The following is a 19,774-nucleotide window of genomic DNA, read 5'->3' on the forward strand; positions in this document are numbered from 1 at the left end:
GATGTACCCGCTTGGCCTTGATCAGAGGTGGATTAAGCTGGTAATGCTATGTATCTCCATTGTGTCATACAAGTTTAAGGTGAATGGAGAATGCACGGATGTGGTGGTGCCCCAAAGAGGTCTCCGTCAAGGTGATCCTCTATCACCGTATCTGTTTTGATTGTTGCCGAGGGGTTTTCTTCCTTTCTTAATAAAGCAGAAAGGGAGGGAAGATTAATTGGAATACGTATTTGCAATGGTGCCCCGAGTTTAAACCATCTACCGTTTGCAGATGACTGTTTGGTACTTATGAAAGCTTTACGAGAGAGTGCCATACATCTGCAGAACGTGCTAAATCTGTATGAGGTGTGCTCGGGACATATTGTGAACTACGACAAGTCTTCCGTTATGTTCAGCAAGAACACAGGTGTGGTGCAGAAACAACAGGTGCTAGCAGAGTTGCAAATTGGAAATTTGACCAGATCAGATAGGTACTTGGGGCTGCCGGTGTATGTGGGCAGGAACAGAACCAAAATGTTTGAATACTTGAAAGACCGCATGTGGAATCGAATCCAAGGCTGGTTGGAAAGGCTAATGTCGAAGGCATCCAAAGATGTGCTCATAAAAGCTTGTGTCCAAGCAATACCCACCTTCGCTATGTCATGTTTTGATCTAACAAAAACTTTGTGTGAGCAAATGGGAGAGATGATCTGTCGATTTTGGTGGGCAAAGCAGGAGAAGACCAAGACTATGCATTGGTTAAGTTGGGAACTCATGACACAACCGAAAAAATGGCGGCCTCGGGTTCAGAGACTTGCATGGAGGATACTCACTGAACCAGAGTCCCTCTGTGCATGGGTTTTGAAAGCCAGGTACTTCCCGAATACCTCGATCCTGGAAGCACAAGCTAACCCAGGGATCTCTTACACTTGGAGAAGTATTCTCAAAGGGGTTGAGTTGCTGAAAGAGGGACTTATCTGCAGAATCGGAGATGGAACCAGTGTTAAAATTTGGTCTGATCCTTGGCTGAATAGAGAGGGTTCTTGGCGACCGAAGGCGGAGCGAGGTAGATGCTTGCTGACTAGAGTCTGTGAACTGATCAACCCGAATACATGCTCATGGGACGAACAGCTGGTGCGACACATCTTCGTAAGCAAAGATGCAAAGGTGATCCTTTCTACACCCATAAGAGATGATTTTGATGACCTCTACGCATGGTTTTTTGATAGCAAAGGTACATTCACGGTGAAGTCTACATACAAGTTGTATATTAGATTGCGTGATGCGGGGCTGCCGTCCACCTCCCACCCTGTTGATGGTGACATCGGTTGGAGGAACATATGAAAGATCACAATCACATGCCAACCAAAAATGCAGCAGTTTATTTGAAGACTTGCGCACAACAGTCTGCCCATGCTGATGGGCCTGAAGAGAAGAGGCATTGAGTGTGATAATTTGTGTGTTTGTTGCAGAAGGCTCGACGAGGACGGGGCGCATCTGTTCTTAAAATGCAAAGAGGTGAAGCAGGTATGGCGAGCACTACAAATGGAAGAGGTACGGCTGCGTATGTGTGCGCGTACCGATGCAAGAGGAGTGGTTAAATTACTGCTAGAACTGGACGAGGAAAAAAAGACCCTAGTGGTCTGTATGCTATGGTGTTGGTGGACGAGGCGGAACAAGATAAATGCAAAGGAGAAGGGGGAACCGATTGATGGTTTACTGTCGAGAATCCGTGAGTGTACTTCTGACTATCTGAACCTGTGTGCAGCAAAAGAATGTTCAGAGAGTGCCAGTGTTCAGCAGGTTTGGAGAAGGCCAGTGGGTGACAAGCTAAAGATCAATATTGATGGTTTTTTTCATGCAGAGACTGGAACAGGAGGCTAGGGCTTCGTTGTACGCGACAACCAAGGGGTGTGAGAGGCTCGGGTGCGGGCTGCTTCCGGCATGTGGCCACGGCGGTACAGGCGGAAGCAATGGCGTGCTTGGAGGCCATGCAAGCTGCTGCTGATTGGGGAATGACAGACATAATTGTTGAAACAGATTGCCAATCTCTGGTGCGTGCAGTACAGAGAACTGAATTTGATGTAGCATCTGAAGGAGTTATCTTCAAGGACCTGCCTCTATTTGCTCATCTGCACTTTAATTCCGCTAGCTTTTCTTTTACCCCAAGGGGCTGTAATATTTTGGCCCATGTACTTGCTGCCATGGGTGCTCGTCTAGTTGTAATGGGAGTATCATAGCTAGTATCATGCATGCCAACTAGGTAAATTTAATGAGGTGTCATAGAATTAAATGAAGAAAGAAAGAGTTGAGTAGTAAATGCTAGGCTAGTACTCCCTCCGTTCCTAAATACTTGTCTTTCTAGTCATTTCAACAAGTGACTATATACGGAGCAAAATGAGTGAATCTACACTCTAAAATATGTCTACATACATCCGTATGTAGTAATCATTTGAAATGTCTAGAAAGACAAATATTTAGAAACGGAGGGAGTATGTGTCATGCATGGCAATAAATAAAGTACTACATGATACTAATATATGATACCACGCATTAGGGAGGTAGTATCATACACTAGTATCATATGCATGATAATAGTATATGATACTCCTCATTACAACCAGCCTAAACAGCTGTGGTCTGAGGAATTGCCGGACGGTGTAAAAGTCAGGACGGCCAGCGTTTCTGCTGAGCCAGTGGGTTAATGGAATCGGGTGTTCCATCTAAAAAAAATGCTCTGGGCCCTCTTTGTAGGCTTAGGCTTCTATAGGCCCAACTGGTTCAAGGCCCACTCCCAGCGTACACTCACCGGAGCTGCAGCTGCCACTGGCGGCGGCAGAGCTCGCTCGCCCAACCATGCTCATGGGACAAGACACTGACTGACCATGGGTGATAGTGCGTTTGAAAGAGGACCGCCATCTAGAGTATCTAACAGTGAATTTTGTCTAAAAACTTAACTGATTCCATCTCAAGCAAGCTCCTACCAGCAAACATCTTGAGTTGATGATAAAGCTCAAGCATCAGACGACCAAAGCAACCAAAAGGCACAGGGCAAGCAAGCAGTGCCCATGGGAACGTTCTGGTTTCCATTACCCCGATTTCGAAGTTATTTCCCCAACACCAGGCACAAGGGGGAAATCACTCAGCGCCGACAGGAGGCACTCTTATTACATTGATCGATCCATGGCACGAACGCCAGCGCATTTCGTTTGGGTTTACACTGAGAGAGGCGTTTGCGTTTGAGCAGCAGCTTTCCTCACAAGCTGGACAGGTACGCCTGCCACCCTTGGACGCGGTACTCCCTCGCCGTCTGCTCGGGGTCGCTCGCCTTGATGATCCCGCGGCCCACAATGATTATGTCGCTGCCTCTGTCGTTTATCACCTGTAGGACACAGCCAGGTTGCAGGTGAGACACAACATCAGATAATAAGCAGACTGCAACAGTGAGACAAAGAAACTCAAATCCTGAATAACTCCCAAGAATATACTCCCTCCGTCCCTAAATACAAGTCTTTTTAAAGATTTCAATATGGACTACATACGGATGTATATAGACATATTATAGAGTGCACATTCACTCATTTTGCTCTGTATGTAGTCCATATTGGAATCTCTAAAAGGACTTATATTTGGGAACGGAGGGAGTATATGTCTGGCTACGAAATACTAGTAAGTATTCTGGTGCATGAGAAATCAAAATTAAATGCTACTCCATATCTTCTAAGGAAATTGAAATTCTTAAGAACACCAATCTAGCCCACAGAGGCGAATCTTGCTTGTTATGGTATTCCTGTGAGCATGAGAAAAGTACAGAGGTGTGCCCTATATCCAGAAAATTCTCAACAACTGACAGATATTTGGTACATATCGCAAGTATGTAATCCAAAAACACATGTCACCTTCAAACTTTGTAATTTATTATATTAACCAGGAGACAACATGACAACGAAATTCAGCTGCAGTATAGTACATAGAAAAATAATACTGCTAAAGTCCAATTTATGAAAGCTCCACAAAAACTTGAATGCACATGTGTGAAGAAAGCACTTTGTAATGACAAGGTTAAACTCACAGAAAAAGGAGTTGTGTACTGTTGCCCAAGAGCATCTCCTCCAGAAACCATCTGCACTCCAGGGGTGGCATGGATAAACGCTGGGCTTGATGGTGCCACAGACCAAGATGCGGGATTTACTGATATAAATCCAATCACAAAATCAGAATGTTGCTCGGCAATCTTTACAGCTGCTGCAGTGTAATCTCCTTGAGCAAGGTTGCCAGCCGAGCTCATTTCAGCAAGCAGAAGAAGCCCTCTCCCTTTTGGTAAACCCTTCAATACCACAACACAACAGTTACAGTGAGCACCACAATACACAGACTATTCAAAGCTGCAACATTAACTTTTAATATTTACTATTTAGGACATTTAAAGTTTAATATACCTTAAGCTTCAAGCCATCAACAATTCCAGGCCCAGGAATTACATGGGCGTTAACAATATCAGCCCATTCTAATATGCGGAATATTCCTCTGAAATAATGTAAAACGTTATAAGCATACTGCATACATATGCAAACAGAAAGAGAAGATGGTTTATAGTGCCTTTTCTCACCCTTCATATTGCATAGTTACTGTGTTACCAATGTCAGCAAACTTGCGGTCTTCAAAGATCAAAAAGTTGTGCTTCTCAGCAATCTAAAAAGAAAAGTTAAGAGCTCCATTATATAAAGAATGTGACATTAAGAAGTCCCAGATAGGACAACATCTTTTGCATCTTAGACAGTGATTGACACATTGTTATAGTAGAAAACAGCTCTAGCAATTGATAAAATAAATTCAGGTCCTGGTCAAAAAACAGATAAACAAAAACCAGATCTAAGAAAGTAAATGGCCCTGGTATCTTAGTTGGTTACAGGTCGATTGTTTACAAATGAGAGGAAGATGGACGACATTAGAATGACAGTACATAATGAATTAAACAAACGAGCCTCTAATAAATACAGAAATCAAACATGCTCCCTAACAGAATAGTATGGAGAAAGGAATTCCATTCTGATAGACATGAAGATGCTACATCAGATTACTGACAAACGAAATGAGAAGACTATTGCGGACACTGGCATTTTACTACTCGTAGTAAACACAAAGATCCAAAGGTACCATCTGAGAGAGAAGCATTATTATCATTGAAAATAAAAGACGATATTGCATCATAAGAGAGCATACCGAGCGCAGCTTGGTGCCAAAGTCAGGTGTAAAATCTGACAAGATATCGACATGGGTTTTCAGCATGCAAATCTCAGAGCCAACCTGCATAAAAATTATAGAAAGATGGGTTAAACCTTGTGTTAAGGATAGGTTCTAGTGATGTCACTACACAGCAGCATCCAAGTGCAGAAAACATCATACATAATGCAATTGAAAATGTTGTTATGATGTCACCAGTCGTGCAACAAGTCAATGCTTTCACTCCTGAAGGACTGCAGTCATGCACACCTAATAGATCTGTTTCCTACCTAATTCAGGAGACTCTGCTAGCTAACACAAGTCATGTCTTAATATTAACAAATTCCAGAAATAGCCATGTCTATTCCAGGATTCCATCCCAAAAGATAATTTAACTTGCTGAACTAAAGGTGCTGAAATCTAACCCCAAGAATTGACCTACGCAAATACTCAACATACTGTACTGTCATACCTTGCTGAAATGGTCAATTCTGTCAATGTCAGAAAGCATAATTATATAACTTGCTGATTTGGAAGTGCCTAAATCTAACCCAACAACTGACTTAACACCAAAACACAACAAATTGCACTGTGTTATACCTTTTCGGCAAGCTCAAGGAGCTCCTTGGCTGTCCCAACATCCGCGGAGACGCAGAGGTTGCTCTGCTTTGCCTCCATGACCTCGAACAGCTTCTTCCCCATGGGGTTCTTGGCCAAGGCTGCCCTCTCAGGGAACCCCTTCCTGACCACCTTGGGCTTGGCGGCGGCGGCCGCGCCCGGCACGGTGACCTTCCTGTTGGCATCGAGGAACTGCTTCACCTCGGCGGCCTTCTCCTCGGTGACCTTGCCGTGCCGGAGCAGCACGGCGAGCACCTCGGTGAGGGTCATGAGCGAGTGCAGCGTGATGCCGTTCGCCGCAAGGTTCTCCCTCCCGCCCTGCTCGCGGTCAACAACGACAAACGCGTCGGCCACGACGAGCCCCTCGGCGCGGAGGGGCGCGGCGGTCTCGAGCACGGAGGCGCCGCTGGTGACGAGGTCCTCGATGATGAGCACGGTGTCGCCGGCGCGGAAGGAGCCCTCGATGGCCTTGGCGGTGCCGTGGGTCTTGACCTCCTTGCGGCGCATGAGCATGGGGAGGCCGCGGTCGACGGAGAGCACGGAGGCGATGGGGAGCGCCGTGTAGGGCACCCCGCAGAGGATGCCGTAGGGGCGGGTGGCCGGGAGGGCGGCGAGGAGGGAGGCGATGGCGGCGAGCAGGCGCGGGTGCGAGACGAGCGCGCGCAGGTCGAGGTAGATCGGGGAGGTGATGCCCGACTTGAGCACGAAGGAGCCGAGTTTGACCGCCTCGATGGCGTGCAGGTCGAGGATGAGGGTTTCCAGCGCGGCGGCGTCCATGGCGGCGGCGGCGGGGCGGGGCGGGCCGGCGGCTAGGGTTTTGGGCGGGGTTTGGGGTTGGGGGGGGGGGGGACAGGGGGGGGGGGGGCGGGGGAATGGAAAGGGGAGGTAGGGGACGAAGGAAATTTATTGACCGGCCGCGTATCAACGTCGCGTCATCACTGTCGAGTCTTTAGTTCCATATATATTCCAAACGGATGACATTATTAGGAAACGCTTAGCGTGGTGGTGTAACTTTGTTTTTCAGTTGGGTTTCAGGGCATTCAAAGGAAAAGAATCCCAGGCACTTAAACCTCCCTTCGTTCGTAATTACTTATTATAAAATGAATAAAAATAAATGTATTTTCTTTTTTAACATAAAAATAAATGTATCTAGAATTAAAATATATCTAGATATATTCATTTCTCTTACAAGTATTTCCAGGCGAAGGGAGTGTATTTTTTTTCGTTTTTCAAATCTAATCAGTAGCATCAACGAGTTCCTAGTCGTTGCTTTTATGAGCTCTTGGGTTTTTAAAGTTTGCTCTGCCAAGGCGAAGGCTCACGGACAACATTGAACCATGCTAAAGCTGGATACAGGAGGGAGAAAGAGGACTTCGACACCCCTAAATTTTTTAATGTCTTTTTTTTCCTTGTCAGGGTGTATTTGCAAAGACACGTGAAATTTGATACATGGCTTTAGCCTTTTTGCGGAAAAAAAAAGGCCAATAAAATCGTTGTCGCATTGCAAATCCACACCTCCCCTTTGCCTGCAACGTCTAGCTGCTCCGATCAGTATAGCCTGCAATCTCACGTGTCACCTCGCCACCCCGCCTCAAACAACTGTCACACACCACAAGTCTCTGTCACCCATCCCTCTAACCGTGTTGAGCCTCCACCATTTTCTCCCACACCACCTAACCCTAACCCCTTGAATTGCAAAGTTTTATTGTATCTTCGCATCGGTGTCACCTTCTAAAACCACACAATAATCTCCATTAAAAAAATTCCAAACCAACCCCCGCCACTTTATAAGAAATCCCTTGCAAAGCAATCAACGGAAAGTAAAAAAAATTGTCAATACCGTAAAAATCTTTTTCACGCAAACAACAAAATCAACTCACGTAGTTGCAGGGGCGAATCTACTGGGGGGCTTTAACAGGCTCGAGCCCCCCCCCCCCCCCCCCCCCCCCCCCCCCCCCCCCCCCCCCCTCCCTCCAGAGAAGCAATTTATTTTTTTCTACTAGTATTTGGCCCAGCCCAGGCAATCAGCGGCAGCCCATTAAACCCACACAATCAAAATCCTGTCTATACTCGTCTAGAATCGTTCCTTCGTCTAGTTTTCATATTTGTTTCCTTATCTTTGCCTATGTATTCCTTCCCCGTAGCATATCTCAATCTCGGCCCAATAAAAAGAATCCTAGATTGAACCAGTAGAACAAATTTGCCCCGGTTACAATGCACATATATTTAGCTAGTACTATCAACTAATTTTGAGTGGCACACACACATACTCGCACGATACGCACAAATTCGACCCTCTATTCCGCGACTCAACACACCACTGAGCACTTGGATTCAAATCTTGTCCTTCTATACGCATTATTACACTTTCCTTATTACAGTCTAGAGGAGTCTACATCATTGAGTATCTTCTAGTGGAATAAAAGTGCAAGAGAGTCCTAAAGAGAATTTTCTATGTGTAGATAACATTCTTTTTCTCGCAACATGACATTGTGGTATGTGCCCCCATATTTATAACATAAAGCCTTTACCTTCAAAAATCTTAATTCTTTCACTACAAACCATCCTTTCCATATCAGATGTGCACATTGCATTGTTTTTTTCCCCTTATCTTGAGCATACAATGATTTCTCAGGCTTGCGGACCTTTTAGATTTTTATTTCCATACGAAACATGTGCCTCCTTGTTTGAGTATCAAGGCTTCTTGGATTTGAAAGTGTGAGGAGTTTCTAGTTAGTTGGAAGCTGCGAGGAGTTACTAGTTGTCAAATATAGTAGATACTCATCCTCCCCGCAAGGGAATAATGGTTGTTTGTTTGAAATTTGAAGTGGTTCTAGACTCCTTTGTTCATGAAAGAAATGGGCATGGTGTGGATTATGACTTCATTTGGCATGGGGTTGTCAAGTGCTTGGTGGTGGCAGCAGCAGCAGCAGCAGCACAACAACAACAAGAGGAAGAAGAGAATAACATAGAAAGGTAAAAGTGCATTTCTATAACCCCATAAAATCGAACGATAGTACAAACCACTCTCACCAAAACAGCATTCTCAACCTCAGTCAGGACAAAACCATGCTCACAAAAACTGCATTCTCAGCTCCTGTAAGGACAGAAAAGTCCCACCCCGCTGCAGCACTTCAAATCGACCAACCAACATACAAAAAACTCATAAGAATTGCAATGATATAGAGTTTCTGTGCGGTCTTTGATCAACACTCCCCCCGCACGCGCGCAATGGTTCACTGTTCTTACTTACCCCCTCTTCATTCAAGTGCATAAAATTGATCAACATATGGAGCTGTGAAACAGGCAGAGTCATGCTAGAATGACCTCCACTTTACTGGACAAATTACAGGTCACATTATGTCTCTTCCTTCTAACTTTACATAGTATATATCTTTTACAGAAAAGCCTTGAACGTATGATTGGGATCCTAGGTACTCACACTGATCACACAAGCAAGTCTCAGGTGTTCTGTAAAGAAATTCTTCATGTGACCATGTTGACAACAACATGCTAGGGCGACACAATTCCGGGCGCAACACAGCTATTGCGTGAGCGGGACGCACTCGAGCTCCATCTCGAGGTGGCCACGCTCGACGTTCTGAAGCCTGACAGTCACCTCCTGCTTAACCTTGTTGTCGATGATGGTGATGGCACTGTCCCTTGGGATCCAGATGCCGTCTTTCGCCATCCATTTGTTGAGCTCGGCATTGTCGGTGATGGACTTGGTTTCATAGGCTCTGGCTGCAGCAACCAGTGGTTGAATGTTAATCTCAGCCTCCCCCATTCGGTCGTCGGTGGTAAATGTGTCCTTGTCATAGACTTGCTGCAAGGAGAATTGAAGGCAAATGTTACCCGAAAAAAAACCGACCTAAACCATACCACTGCACTGCACATTTTACTGATTATTTTCATCGCCCCTGTAAATAAAACATATTTACCACTTTTAGCAGTGGAACCGGATCGGGTATTGATAGCAGAAGTCTTTCATTCCATACAGGATTCAGGCTGCTCTTTATCACCTTCGTTTTCATCGACTACAAGGGCGAAAAGGGGATCTGGAGCGTCACAAAACAAATAACTTCACACAACTAGGTTATAGTGCAAATGAATGGAGTAGCTCACCTGGTGTCCTAGGTTTAGGATAACATAAGGGTCGCTTGACATCACATCACGAATAGCTAGATTTGTGCCTCTTATGATATTGACCTTAATCAATCCAACAAACTCTACCATACCAACCTCCACCTAAGACAGAATAAATTCAAATAAGAAATAATATTTCAAGTTAAGAGTATAAACTGAACTATAGATTTGGGATGATTGATCATACAGCTGCAGGTTTCTTTACTGATTTGTCTTCTTTTCTCCTCCAGCTGTTCCTGAAAGCATGGCCTAAACCATGTCGATTTGAGCTACCATGCTGCTGCTGGTAACAATGTTTGCCATTGTTTTGTGAAGAGCATGAAAGCTGTTGGTTAGACAAAAACTGTTGAAACTCATATTTTCTCCTGCACATATGCGAGTAAGGAGAAACATCATTCATCGGTAGAGTTGTGTTGGGCAAATATGAAAGAAACCTGTTATACTAGTGGCAGGCGTCTCAGATAATAAGAACTTGCTACTTCAGTATACCTTATAAAATCATTTCGGTCATCCGCTGAGCAATCTTGCCTTGGCTTTGTGTAATTGCCAAGAAATGCCTCATATGTACTGTTTACTGCACCATTACCACCCGCTTCGGTCAAAAAATCAACTTGTTCATCTGTCCATTCATCTAGCTTCACTGAGACTATCTGAAATAAACAGGGTTCTACTCAAACACCAGAAATGGATAGTTGAACCACCAGACATTATATATCTTCACCGGCCAACTGACATTACTCTCACTTATCGTGTGTATTTCATGGCAAAATTTTGTATACTAAGAATATTAGCAAAACTAATATTATCTCAAGGGGAAGGAAAATAATATTGGGAATGTCAAACTTATATGTGCCTGGTATCTTCCTTAAAAAGCCTATGATCTAATTATGTTTGTCAAAGACGCTTGCTTCTGAATTTATTTATTTATTGCTTATGTATGGGCGTGGCTCTATGCAGGTGTTTCTCAAGTTAGAAAAAACTGTACATCCTAGAAAAGTATAGTTGAAACTTGAAACATATGCTGTACTGTCTAATGTCTGACAACCTTGCACGTGTTGCTCTGCAGACTGGGACAGTAGCAATCCCTAGGACAATCAAAATATCAAACAGTCCCTACGAGCTCTAAAGTAAGTGTCAGATTTCAGTGAAAATGGCTGAATGGTTGCACTCCCTAGTTTCAGAAGGGGCTAGCGAATAAAAGCCTAACTATATATATAGCTGAAAGGTTTAATCCATTTTTAGCCAACATCTCCTATGGCTGAATCAAAAATCATTCCAGGTAAGAAATTAAACTGAAAATGGAAGGACGCTGATGACAAATAGCTAACAATACATAGATATCGTGGCTACCTTAGAAATGTGCACCCCGAGGCTTCTATGAGCTCCAGAACACTTGATACAGATGAACGCGCCAAAAGTTAATGATCTGCAAACACCACAATATTCAAAGACTGAGAACAATGCGAAACACTCAGTCTCAGATACCGTGCCAGTCAAAAGTGTTACTCCCTCTGATCCATATTAGGGGGTATCTTATCTCATAAGAAATTAAGAAATACACATAGTGCTGTAACTTAACCTTCGTCCAAACACATGGGTGATATTACACAATTCAGTATCATCCACACACGCGATATTTCTGTAAGATGTGGAGTGATTTGTATACAGTGCAAAAAAAGGAAAGGAACATCTTACAGGTCAAGAATATACTTACACCCATTTTGGATCTGGAGCACCACAGTCGGCACAACATTTGTTTGCTGGTTGACTTAAAAGACGATCTAAATCTGTCCGTTGTAGCAAGTTGCCCTGGCAGTGATCATGGAAGCGAATTCAATCAATGCAGCCAACAGCGGATGTATATGCAGCAACACCATCTAACTGTTTATATGATGCATCATACTCCTCCGTTCCAAAATTACTCGTTGTAAAAAATGGATGTATGTAGAACTAAATACATCTAGATACATTCATACCTATGACAAGTAATTCGGAACGGAGGAAGTAGGATAGCTCAAGAAAGGCTATGTTGTTTCAGGGAGTGACAGGACATCATGTTCAAGATGGTGCTCGAAACTAATAGGTCCAATGCAGTTAGGGATTTTTTAAAATGCAAGACTATTCATGATTTGTGGCTCATATTTATTAGATCTTGTGGTTCCTGTTCAAATTGTTGATTATCCAAACCATAGGCAAATTGCTAAATTGTAAAACCAAAGGCTGCATTTGCATCAAAATGAGGCTAACGCCTGAAGATTTGACAGCTTTGAATTGGGGCAATCAATGGGCCTGCGATATTCCGGATGAAAGCCACAATGATTTTGCCCCTGCATTTCTGCAATGACACGATTGCAAAGGGGAGGAACGGTGGGGCAGAGGGGGCAAGCGAACCTGCTTGATTGGCTTGGTCGGCGCGCATCTTGGTACTTCGCTGGCTTGGTCGCCGGCGCGAAACTTGGTACTTGGCGGCTGGCTTGGTCGCCGGCGCGAAACTGGAACTTGGCGGGCTGGCTGTCGCCGGCGCGCATCTTGGTACTTGACGGCTGGCTTGGTCGCCGGCGCGAACTTGGCACCTGGCGAGGTGGCTTGGTCGCCGCTGGTGCCCGCCTTGGGGGGCATGGTAGATTGGGAAAGTCCCGCCCGCCTTGGTGCCCCCTAGTTGACAGGTGGTCTCCGCCGGCGCCCGCCTGGCGCCCGGCGGACTGGCCTGGTCGCCGCCGGAGCCCGCCTTGGTCGACGTCCCACCCTGTTTCCTTCACGAATCGAAGAAGAAGGCGCTGCAAATTAGGTGATTTCGGGGAAGAAATCGACAGAAATCGCGACCCGATCCGCACAAGAACACGCACGCATTGCCTAGTACCTCCGATTGTGCTTTTGCCCATCCATCCCTCCTCCTCCTCCGCCTCCCCCCTGCGCCTGCCGCCGCTCTTATCCTCCTCCTACGACTGCGCCTACACCATCCTCCTCGCCGTGGAGACGAGAATGTGGCGGCCCATCACCGCAATAATCAATTCGGGATCTGGGGGCCTGGCGTGCGGGCGTGCGCTCCGACGTAGCGATTAGAAAAATGGTGGGAGTCGCCGGCCGGCGATCTGCCGCCGAGGCAATAGCTGGTGTCGTCCAATTTAGTATTTTTCTTCAAAGAAGAAGAGTTGTGTTGAATGGGCGAAAGCATTTATTTTTGGTTATTATTAGGGGGCGGTTGCGGTGGTGGCTGGACAGCGCGCAGGTGAAAAGGGAGAGTCTTTGCCGTCCCGTCTGCCTTCAAAAAATTCACACAAAACAAAAATTGAGATTTTTGTCCACTGTAAACAAGCATTTTCACAACTTTAGAAAATATATTTGTTTGCGGAAAAAGTTTAGAAATGTATAAGGGCATTCATAAGAAAAAACACCGAAATGCTGCCCTCCATCTTTCCACGTGCATATCTGTAGACAACATGGTTTCATCCACCAAAAGCCGGACACCAACGTCATTCCCCGTTCTGCCTCCTCCTATCTCCGAACCATTTTGTTTGCATATTTTGCATTGTTTAGACTTGATATGAATATCCTAAGGCATAGTTTAAATATAGGAATACATGTTGATGTAATTGTTGGTGCCATGTCCCTTTTGATTCGGGTAGCTAGCTGGATGGAGAGATATCGAGGGATGCCTCTGCGACGCCTCGATACCTGGATCCCACGGCGGCCGTGGTGCTATTATTTTTTGGGGGGGGGGGGGGGGGGGGGGTGTTGAAGGTAAACCGAGTCGACGCTTTTATCTCCTTTCATGCGTGTGCCATGTTTGTGAAGTGTCCATTATCGTCGATTCCATTTTCCCTCATCGGTCAACTGTTAAGGGCTAAGCAATGGGGGAAGAGTGCGTCCGCCACACCTTGGGAGGCCCCTATGTGGTCACCCCCATGGGTTACTGGTGAGCTCCTCTCGCAGTAAGGGCGGATCCCGGCCAATCTGATTTCTCAGCGCCATCCAGCCGCGTCCCCAGTCACAAGTGTGATGCTGTTGTGATCCTAAAGCACTTTTGGGTTGGACCGAGCTTTCCCTTTTCCTCATTCATGAGTGATATGCTGGATTTGTATCAAAGTTCTAGTTGACACACCTCACCCCTACATCTCTGACCTATTTGGCCATTTTCATGCATTTTGTAAGAGGCTTTTCTCAAGGAGCTACCGGATCGAGTAGACCATCTTCTGCCACTTCTTCTAGCTCTATTACACAGGTCAGAGCACGCATGAGCCTAGTAGAAGTTCCTTTCCCCTCATTTGGAAATTGCGGACATATTTTTTATCATACCGCTGCTCCCCTCCTGCAATGAAGCTACCAAACGGTGGTTCAACATGGAATGGATGTCGTCCTTCCACCTTTCAACAACACCAAAGTTGTCCCCTTGATCGAATGACAGACACCTCCCTCCTTTTTCGATTCGATTATATCTATGACTCGGTCCTTTAACATTGTGAGCCGTCGGGGCCTCACCCTTCCCATGGCGGCGGAGGATTTAATCTAGCGCCTTTGAAGTTTTGACCGTCTCTAGCCAGGATGGGGGCCTTTGATCCTGATTGGTGGGGTGACTTGTAATTTTCCCCTTGCTCGCCCCTTGCCTTCTTTTCAGCATGGCTTACGGTCCCAACCAAACTCGCTTCTTAAGTGTGTCGTGCCGATGGATGACATTGCAGTGGATGAGGCCTTGGGGCGTGTGTTCCAAGAAGGGTCCTGGCTTCCCTGGCAGCCGGCGGGATTCGTGTTGAGGCCACTTTAGCAGATGTCTGATGCGGCTAGAGCGCACTTACTGATGGATGTTTTATCTCCGAGGCTTCGAGTGTTCCTTTTGTGTTGCCTTTGGCGAGATTTATTAACTTTCTACATGTGCTTGTTGTGGTAGCTTCATCGTTAAGGAGTCAGCGGTGTAGAGGTCGCAGACACGGCGGTGCTAGATGATGAGAATGTAGGCGGTCTTTTGATTATGTTTGGATCGCCGCAATTGGAAGCCATGGGGGCATCGGCGCAGTGGAACTGGAAGCCACGAGACCAACGGGAAGTAGCTTTATATGGTACTAGCACAAATGCCCGTGCGTTGCAACGGGATAAAAATTGACACGATGACCATAGTCTAAGATGCCGACATCACGCGCCGCTTGTCACTATAAGAAAATTGACATACTGTGACGAAAATCCTTGTGACGGTGGTTGACAATGTCACCCAAGTACCTAATGTGTGACGTCTTGGAGATCGTGTCATTGATTACCGTGAATCGGTGACGATTAATGTCAATGAATGAATTGGGGCACTGAGCGCCACCGGTATGCCAATTTCTATGACGTTTTGCTAATTTCCGTGATGAACCTACTAGTGTCACATATTATTACGAGTGTGTGATGCTCTTTTTTGTCGTTAACAACTACCACTAGGACCTATCATAACCGCTTCACCAGTTGTTGAGTGGTAGGACCCACGCATCGGTGTTTTTTATGTGACCCATGATGTAGTTATTTTGTTCAACCTAATATAAACAAGTTGTGGCTTATTGACGGTGTTTGTGAGCTCACGATTTTTTTTGAACACAGTACAGACGCAAGTGCACATATACACGCATATACGCACCCCCTAAGCATCTCCGAAAGACTGAGTCGGCAGGCACCTCGTCGGATATGGTAGAACTGATGCACTACTTGTTTTGTTCTTCTGTCTAAAAAAGGAGAAAAGGAAACTAAGCGATTCGATGAGTTTGAACCCACAAACTCCATGGTCTTTCCTAACTTGCTTGCCACTAGGCTAGGGCTCACGTGTTGATACAATTTTGTGCTAACATATTTTTAATGGTCTGACACCTATACGACCTATAGTAGCAAGTTATTAATTTGTTTATTAAGAGGCGTGCATGAGCCAATATGTTCCAGGAGCTATATGACGATTTGGAAATATTCAAAAACATCAAATTTTTACTAGTAAACCATCTTAAAATAGAAATATATGGATGCCGTGTATGCACCATACGATCATATCTAACCCATGTTACTCTTCACTATATGTGAAAAAACTAAACATGAACTAGAATATATTTTAGTGTTCTCCTACCGGTCTGCACTATTTTTTATGTAACAATGTAAGCGTTTCAAAACAGCCCGACGATCACGTTCTCTAATCGCCCGGTTGATGTTTTGGAAGCGATTTGTGCACTCAATGCTCATCATGGTTGGTGAGGTGGTTGATTTGCAAGGCCGGCGCCTAACGTCATCCTAATGTTTTTCTACATATTATTATTTTTTGATAAATTCCTATTTCTGTCAAAGTTTGCTAATCATAAGAAATTGCATTTATATTTGACTGAAAACAGAACCTTCTCTCCACTAAAAATACTTTGAGCTCCGTGTTTCTAAAATTTTGCACAATCCCTCAGTGTCAGTCATCCACGCAATTATTTTTCGTTTTTTTAAGCCGCGCGAAACTACCTCGCCCGATTTCTACCTTATCTCCTAACCCTCTCTCCCCCACAACCGCATCCAGAGGCAAGGCGAGGCGAGATTGGAGGATCCCGGTGGCGCACCCTGCCTGTAGCCGCCGCCACGATCTCGAGCGCCAGCGCCCCGCGCCTTCTCGCACACGGCTGCTCTCCCGCGCTCCCTCAGGCCTCGACCGCCTCGTTCGCTCCCCTCAAGGACCAGTCGTCACGTCTGGCCGGCCGACATCGGAGCCGCCAGCATGTACAGGCGACATTAATATCTTGCCTCATCCTCGCCGGCCATGGTCAGAGGCTCCTGCGTCGACCCTTTCGTAGCGCCAGCACCGCAACAATTTCCTCCATGTCTGGCTCCCACGACCAAAGCGAGCTTCTTCTGGTTGCCAATGGCTTTGGGAGGCTACGACTGTTGACCCTAATGACCGCCGCATGGAGTCGTATGCACGCGACTTGTTGTTCCGGCAGGTCGCCGTCGCCATGGAGGTGGAGCGCCAGGCTCTCGCTAAGGACGGTGGTGGTCACAGATTCTTTCCTTTCTGCTCCGTATAACCTTCCCTTTTTTCTACCAAGTATTTTCTAAAAATTCCATCTGTTGTGCCCAAAATTGATTTCTGGGTAGCGTTTTACTCTTCCCATGTTAACAATGGAGTTCCTCTTTCCAGGTTGCGAGGCATATACTCAGATTTAAACTAGAAGATCTAGGTAAGCTAGATCAAAGATGAAGATGTGATTCACTGCGAGTGGGGAAACAAGTTACATTGCCTTTTTTTTTGCCCCTTTTCAATGTATTAGTTGCACAGTTGCGCTGAAGTTTATTTTCAGCTACATCCTTAGCCCATACTTCCTCCGTCCGGATTTATTAGGCCTCTCAACATCACAAGCATGTCCCCTTTTATAAGGCCCCAAGTTGGAAAGGTGCATGCATGCAACCATTTCATTGGTTGTATTGAAAGCTATTGTTGTTGGTGCCATGACTAAAAAGTTAATACACTTCATGTGTGCTTTTTCATTGGCTGCATGCATGTGAGAGAGTGCATTGGGAGTGGAATGGAAGAATTAATGTGAGCAAATTACTATGTGTCTTGGTCTATTAATAGAAGTTGTCTTTAGGCCTAATAAATCCGGACGGAGGGAGTACCAATTATATGTGACTCGACACCCTGTACTAGTAACACTGTAATGAATGTAGATGTTATTCCTTCACTCTTCCAAGCATTTAGTAACTGTACTCTACCAAACAGATGGTATTGGTCGTGAAGAACTCACGCTAAAGAATTTTTTTAGAAGACCTTTTCTTTTTTCTTAGTCTCCTGTTATAACCTGAAATTGGATTTTGGCTGACTGTTTTTACTACTCAGTATTCACATTATAGACCTATTTCTATTTTGTCAATCTAACATGATCACAATCACCGCATTCAGTTGGACAGATTATGCTAAGCGCATGCAAACGCGCAAGACTATAAATTATCTATGTGAGATTAAGTGCAGAAGGTCTTTCATAAAAGTCAATGTTAGTCTTTGTTTTTTTGTTGATATGTTTTGAGATAGCTTACCGCTCACGCTGAGCGGTATAGTGAAGGTTAGTCTGAACATTAAAGATTTGTTAGGCATCAAATCAGACAAATTGGTGAACATTTGTGGAGATATAGAGAGTGGCCTTGTTATATAGGTTTCTACAAACTATGCATGCATTTTACCTTTCCTTCCAATGATGTTTACCTCTGAATTGTGAACAAATAAACTCAAAATTGATCCTTTCGTCATCCATATTGTTTGTTATTTATTGAGCCATTATCTATCATTACGGTAAAAACGCCATATAGGTTTCACAGTACCATTCTCTAGCAAGAACTCCAAGCAATCACTTCATACAAACTAAAATTCTTATTTCCCGATAAAATATATATTTGAGAGATGAAGAGGAGGTTGCTTTCTCTGTTCGGTACCTTCCTATTTGAACTAGTGCTGACTTCCGTACGTCAAATGTTGATTTACTGCTTTTTCTCTAACTTGTTTTACCCAGGCACATAAAGGTTCTACCATGCCAAATATACAAATACTGGAGGTTTAAGAGGTCTTCACGTATTCAGGCTAAAAGAATGAATTGAACAGAAGGGTACAGAGGCAAGAAATGCAAATGGCATGTACTTCTATGTTTTTCTCTTTATGTTCTTGTTGTTTCTTATTTTCTCGTTTTGTGTGCACAGTGCACTCCTGACAGTAAAATTGAAAACACAATTGAGTTACTGACTCATTGTCTTATTGATGAAGATTGCTGCTTTTCAAGATTGATAGATGAAATCTTGCTCTTCCTTATGCATGCTCTTTAACCACTATAACTTGATATTGCATTTATTGTTTCATTGGCCCATCTGCATGTTTGTCTATACATTTAATAAGGTACTTCTCATTTTAGTTTTATAATTTAATACTCTTGTACCATGGTATCTTATCGATTTTCATGTAGTAAGCATGCAACGTTGCTATGTTTCGTCAATTTCATAGGCACCGTGAGGAGTTAGCTGCAAGACTTGAATCACAAGAAAGAGAGGAAGAATCAAGAAAGTTTTAAGTTCTAAAGAAGAGTCGACAAGACAGGAGTGAAGCCTGGGAAAAGAAGCAAAAAGAAATTGATAACCTGGTTACCTTTCTCTCAATCAAGGGATCGAGCAACTTAGTAGTCCTTGTCCAATCCTGATGGTGCATGAAGGTCATCCTTTTGTGAATTAAGATAGTTGTTGAATGATACGTAATAATCACGAGGACAACACTTTCGTGGTCTTTAGTTATCATTATCTAAATATTAGTTTCCAACTTGTATATTGTCGTGATTGTCAAACTTGTGAATCAATGTTGTTCTTTTTACTGTTATTTAGAGGATGATTTGGCTGAGATGATTGACTTTGTAATATGATTAGGCTGTCAAATACGTTTGGAAAATACGTTTTGTAGTCGTGGGATACTTTGGTTAGTGCTGACATGGCACCAAGTCATGACATTGCTTTGTCACTGAATATGGTAGATTATGCCATACTTGCCCCTAACACGTGACATTAATTGACCATCATAGAAATAGCAAGCTGTTGACGTTCTAGAAAACGTCACTGAAGGTCCCATTTTCAGTGACATTCTTTTGCGTGCGCCGTCACTAGGAGTAATCTGTGACGGGGATTCCATGACGATGCTTGTGACGCCCATAGAACGTCACTTAGGGGTAATGTGTGACGTTATTAGCTATTTGATGACATTTCTTGGCTCGTCATAGTAGGCCTGATCTCTTGTAGTGTGTGTCCTAGAAGCCCAGTCATCCACATCATCGCCACACTCCGATAACAATATAGTTGA

General features: G+C 44.5%; 1 protein-coding gene and 1 pseudogene across 1 annotated transcript; both read right to left on the minus strand.

Moving 5' to 3' along the window:
- Positions 1-3,042: 3,042 nt before the first annotated feature.
- LOC125546114 (uridine 5'-monophosphate synthase) lies at positions 3,043-6,678 on the minus strand. Its single transcript, XM_048710256.1, has 6 exons — positions 5,803-6,678; positions 5,203-5,286; positions 4,589-4,671; positions 4,419-4,506; positions 4,052-4,306; positions 3,043-3,361 (listed from the first exon to the last, which is right to left on the minus strand). Exons 1-6 carry the CDS (start codon positions 6,595-6,597, stop codon positions 3,236-3,238), a joined length of 1,431 nt encoding a protein of 476 aa, XP_048566213.1. The 5' UTR covers positions 6,598-6,678; the 3' UTR covers positions 3,043-3,235.
- A 2,457-nt stretch (positions 6,679-9,135) lies between these two features.
- Positions 9,136-12,603, minus strand: LOC125546115 (annotated as a pseudogene).
- Positions 12,604-19,774: the final 7,171 nt, after the last annotated feature.

This window comes from Triticum urartu, chromosome 3, assembly GCF_003073215.2.
Source record: "Triticum urartu cultivar G1812 chromosome 3, Tu2.1, whole genome shotgun sequence".
NCBI lineage: Eukaryota > Viridiplantae > Streptophyta > Magnoliopsida > Poales > Poaceae > Triticum > Triticum urartu.

Coding starts and splice junctions, on each gene's coding strand:
- LOC125546114 (XM_048710256.1), bottom strand. CDS start 6,597: ATGGACGCCGCCGCGCTGGAAACCCTCATCCTCGACCTGCACGCCATC. Junction 5,287..5,802: donor TCCTTGAGCTTGCCGAAAAG/GTATAACACAGT, acceptor ATTTTTATGCAG/GTTGGCTCTGAGATTTGCAT. Junction 4,672..5,202: donor TTGGCACCAAGCTGCGCTCG/GTATGCTCTCTT, acceptor TTTTCTTTTTAG/ATTGCTGAGAAGCACAACTT.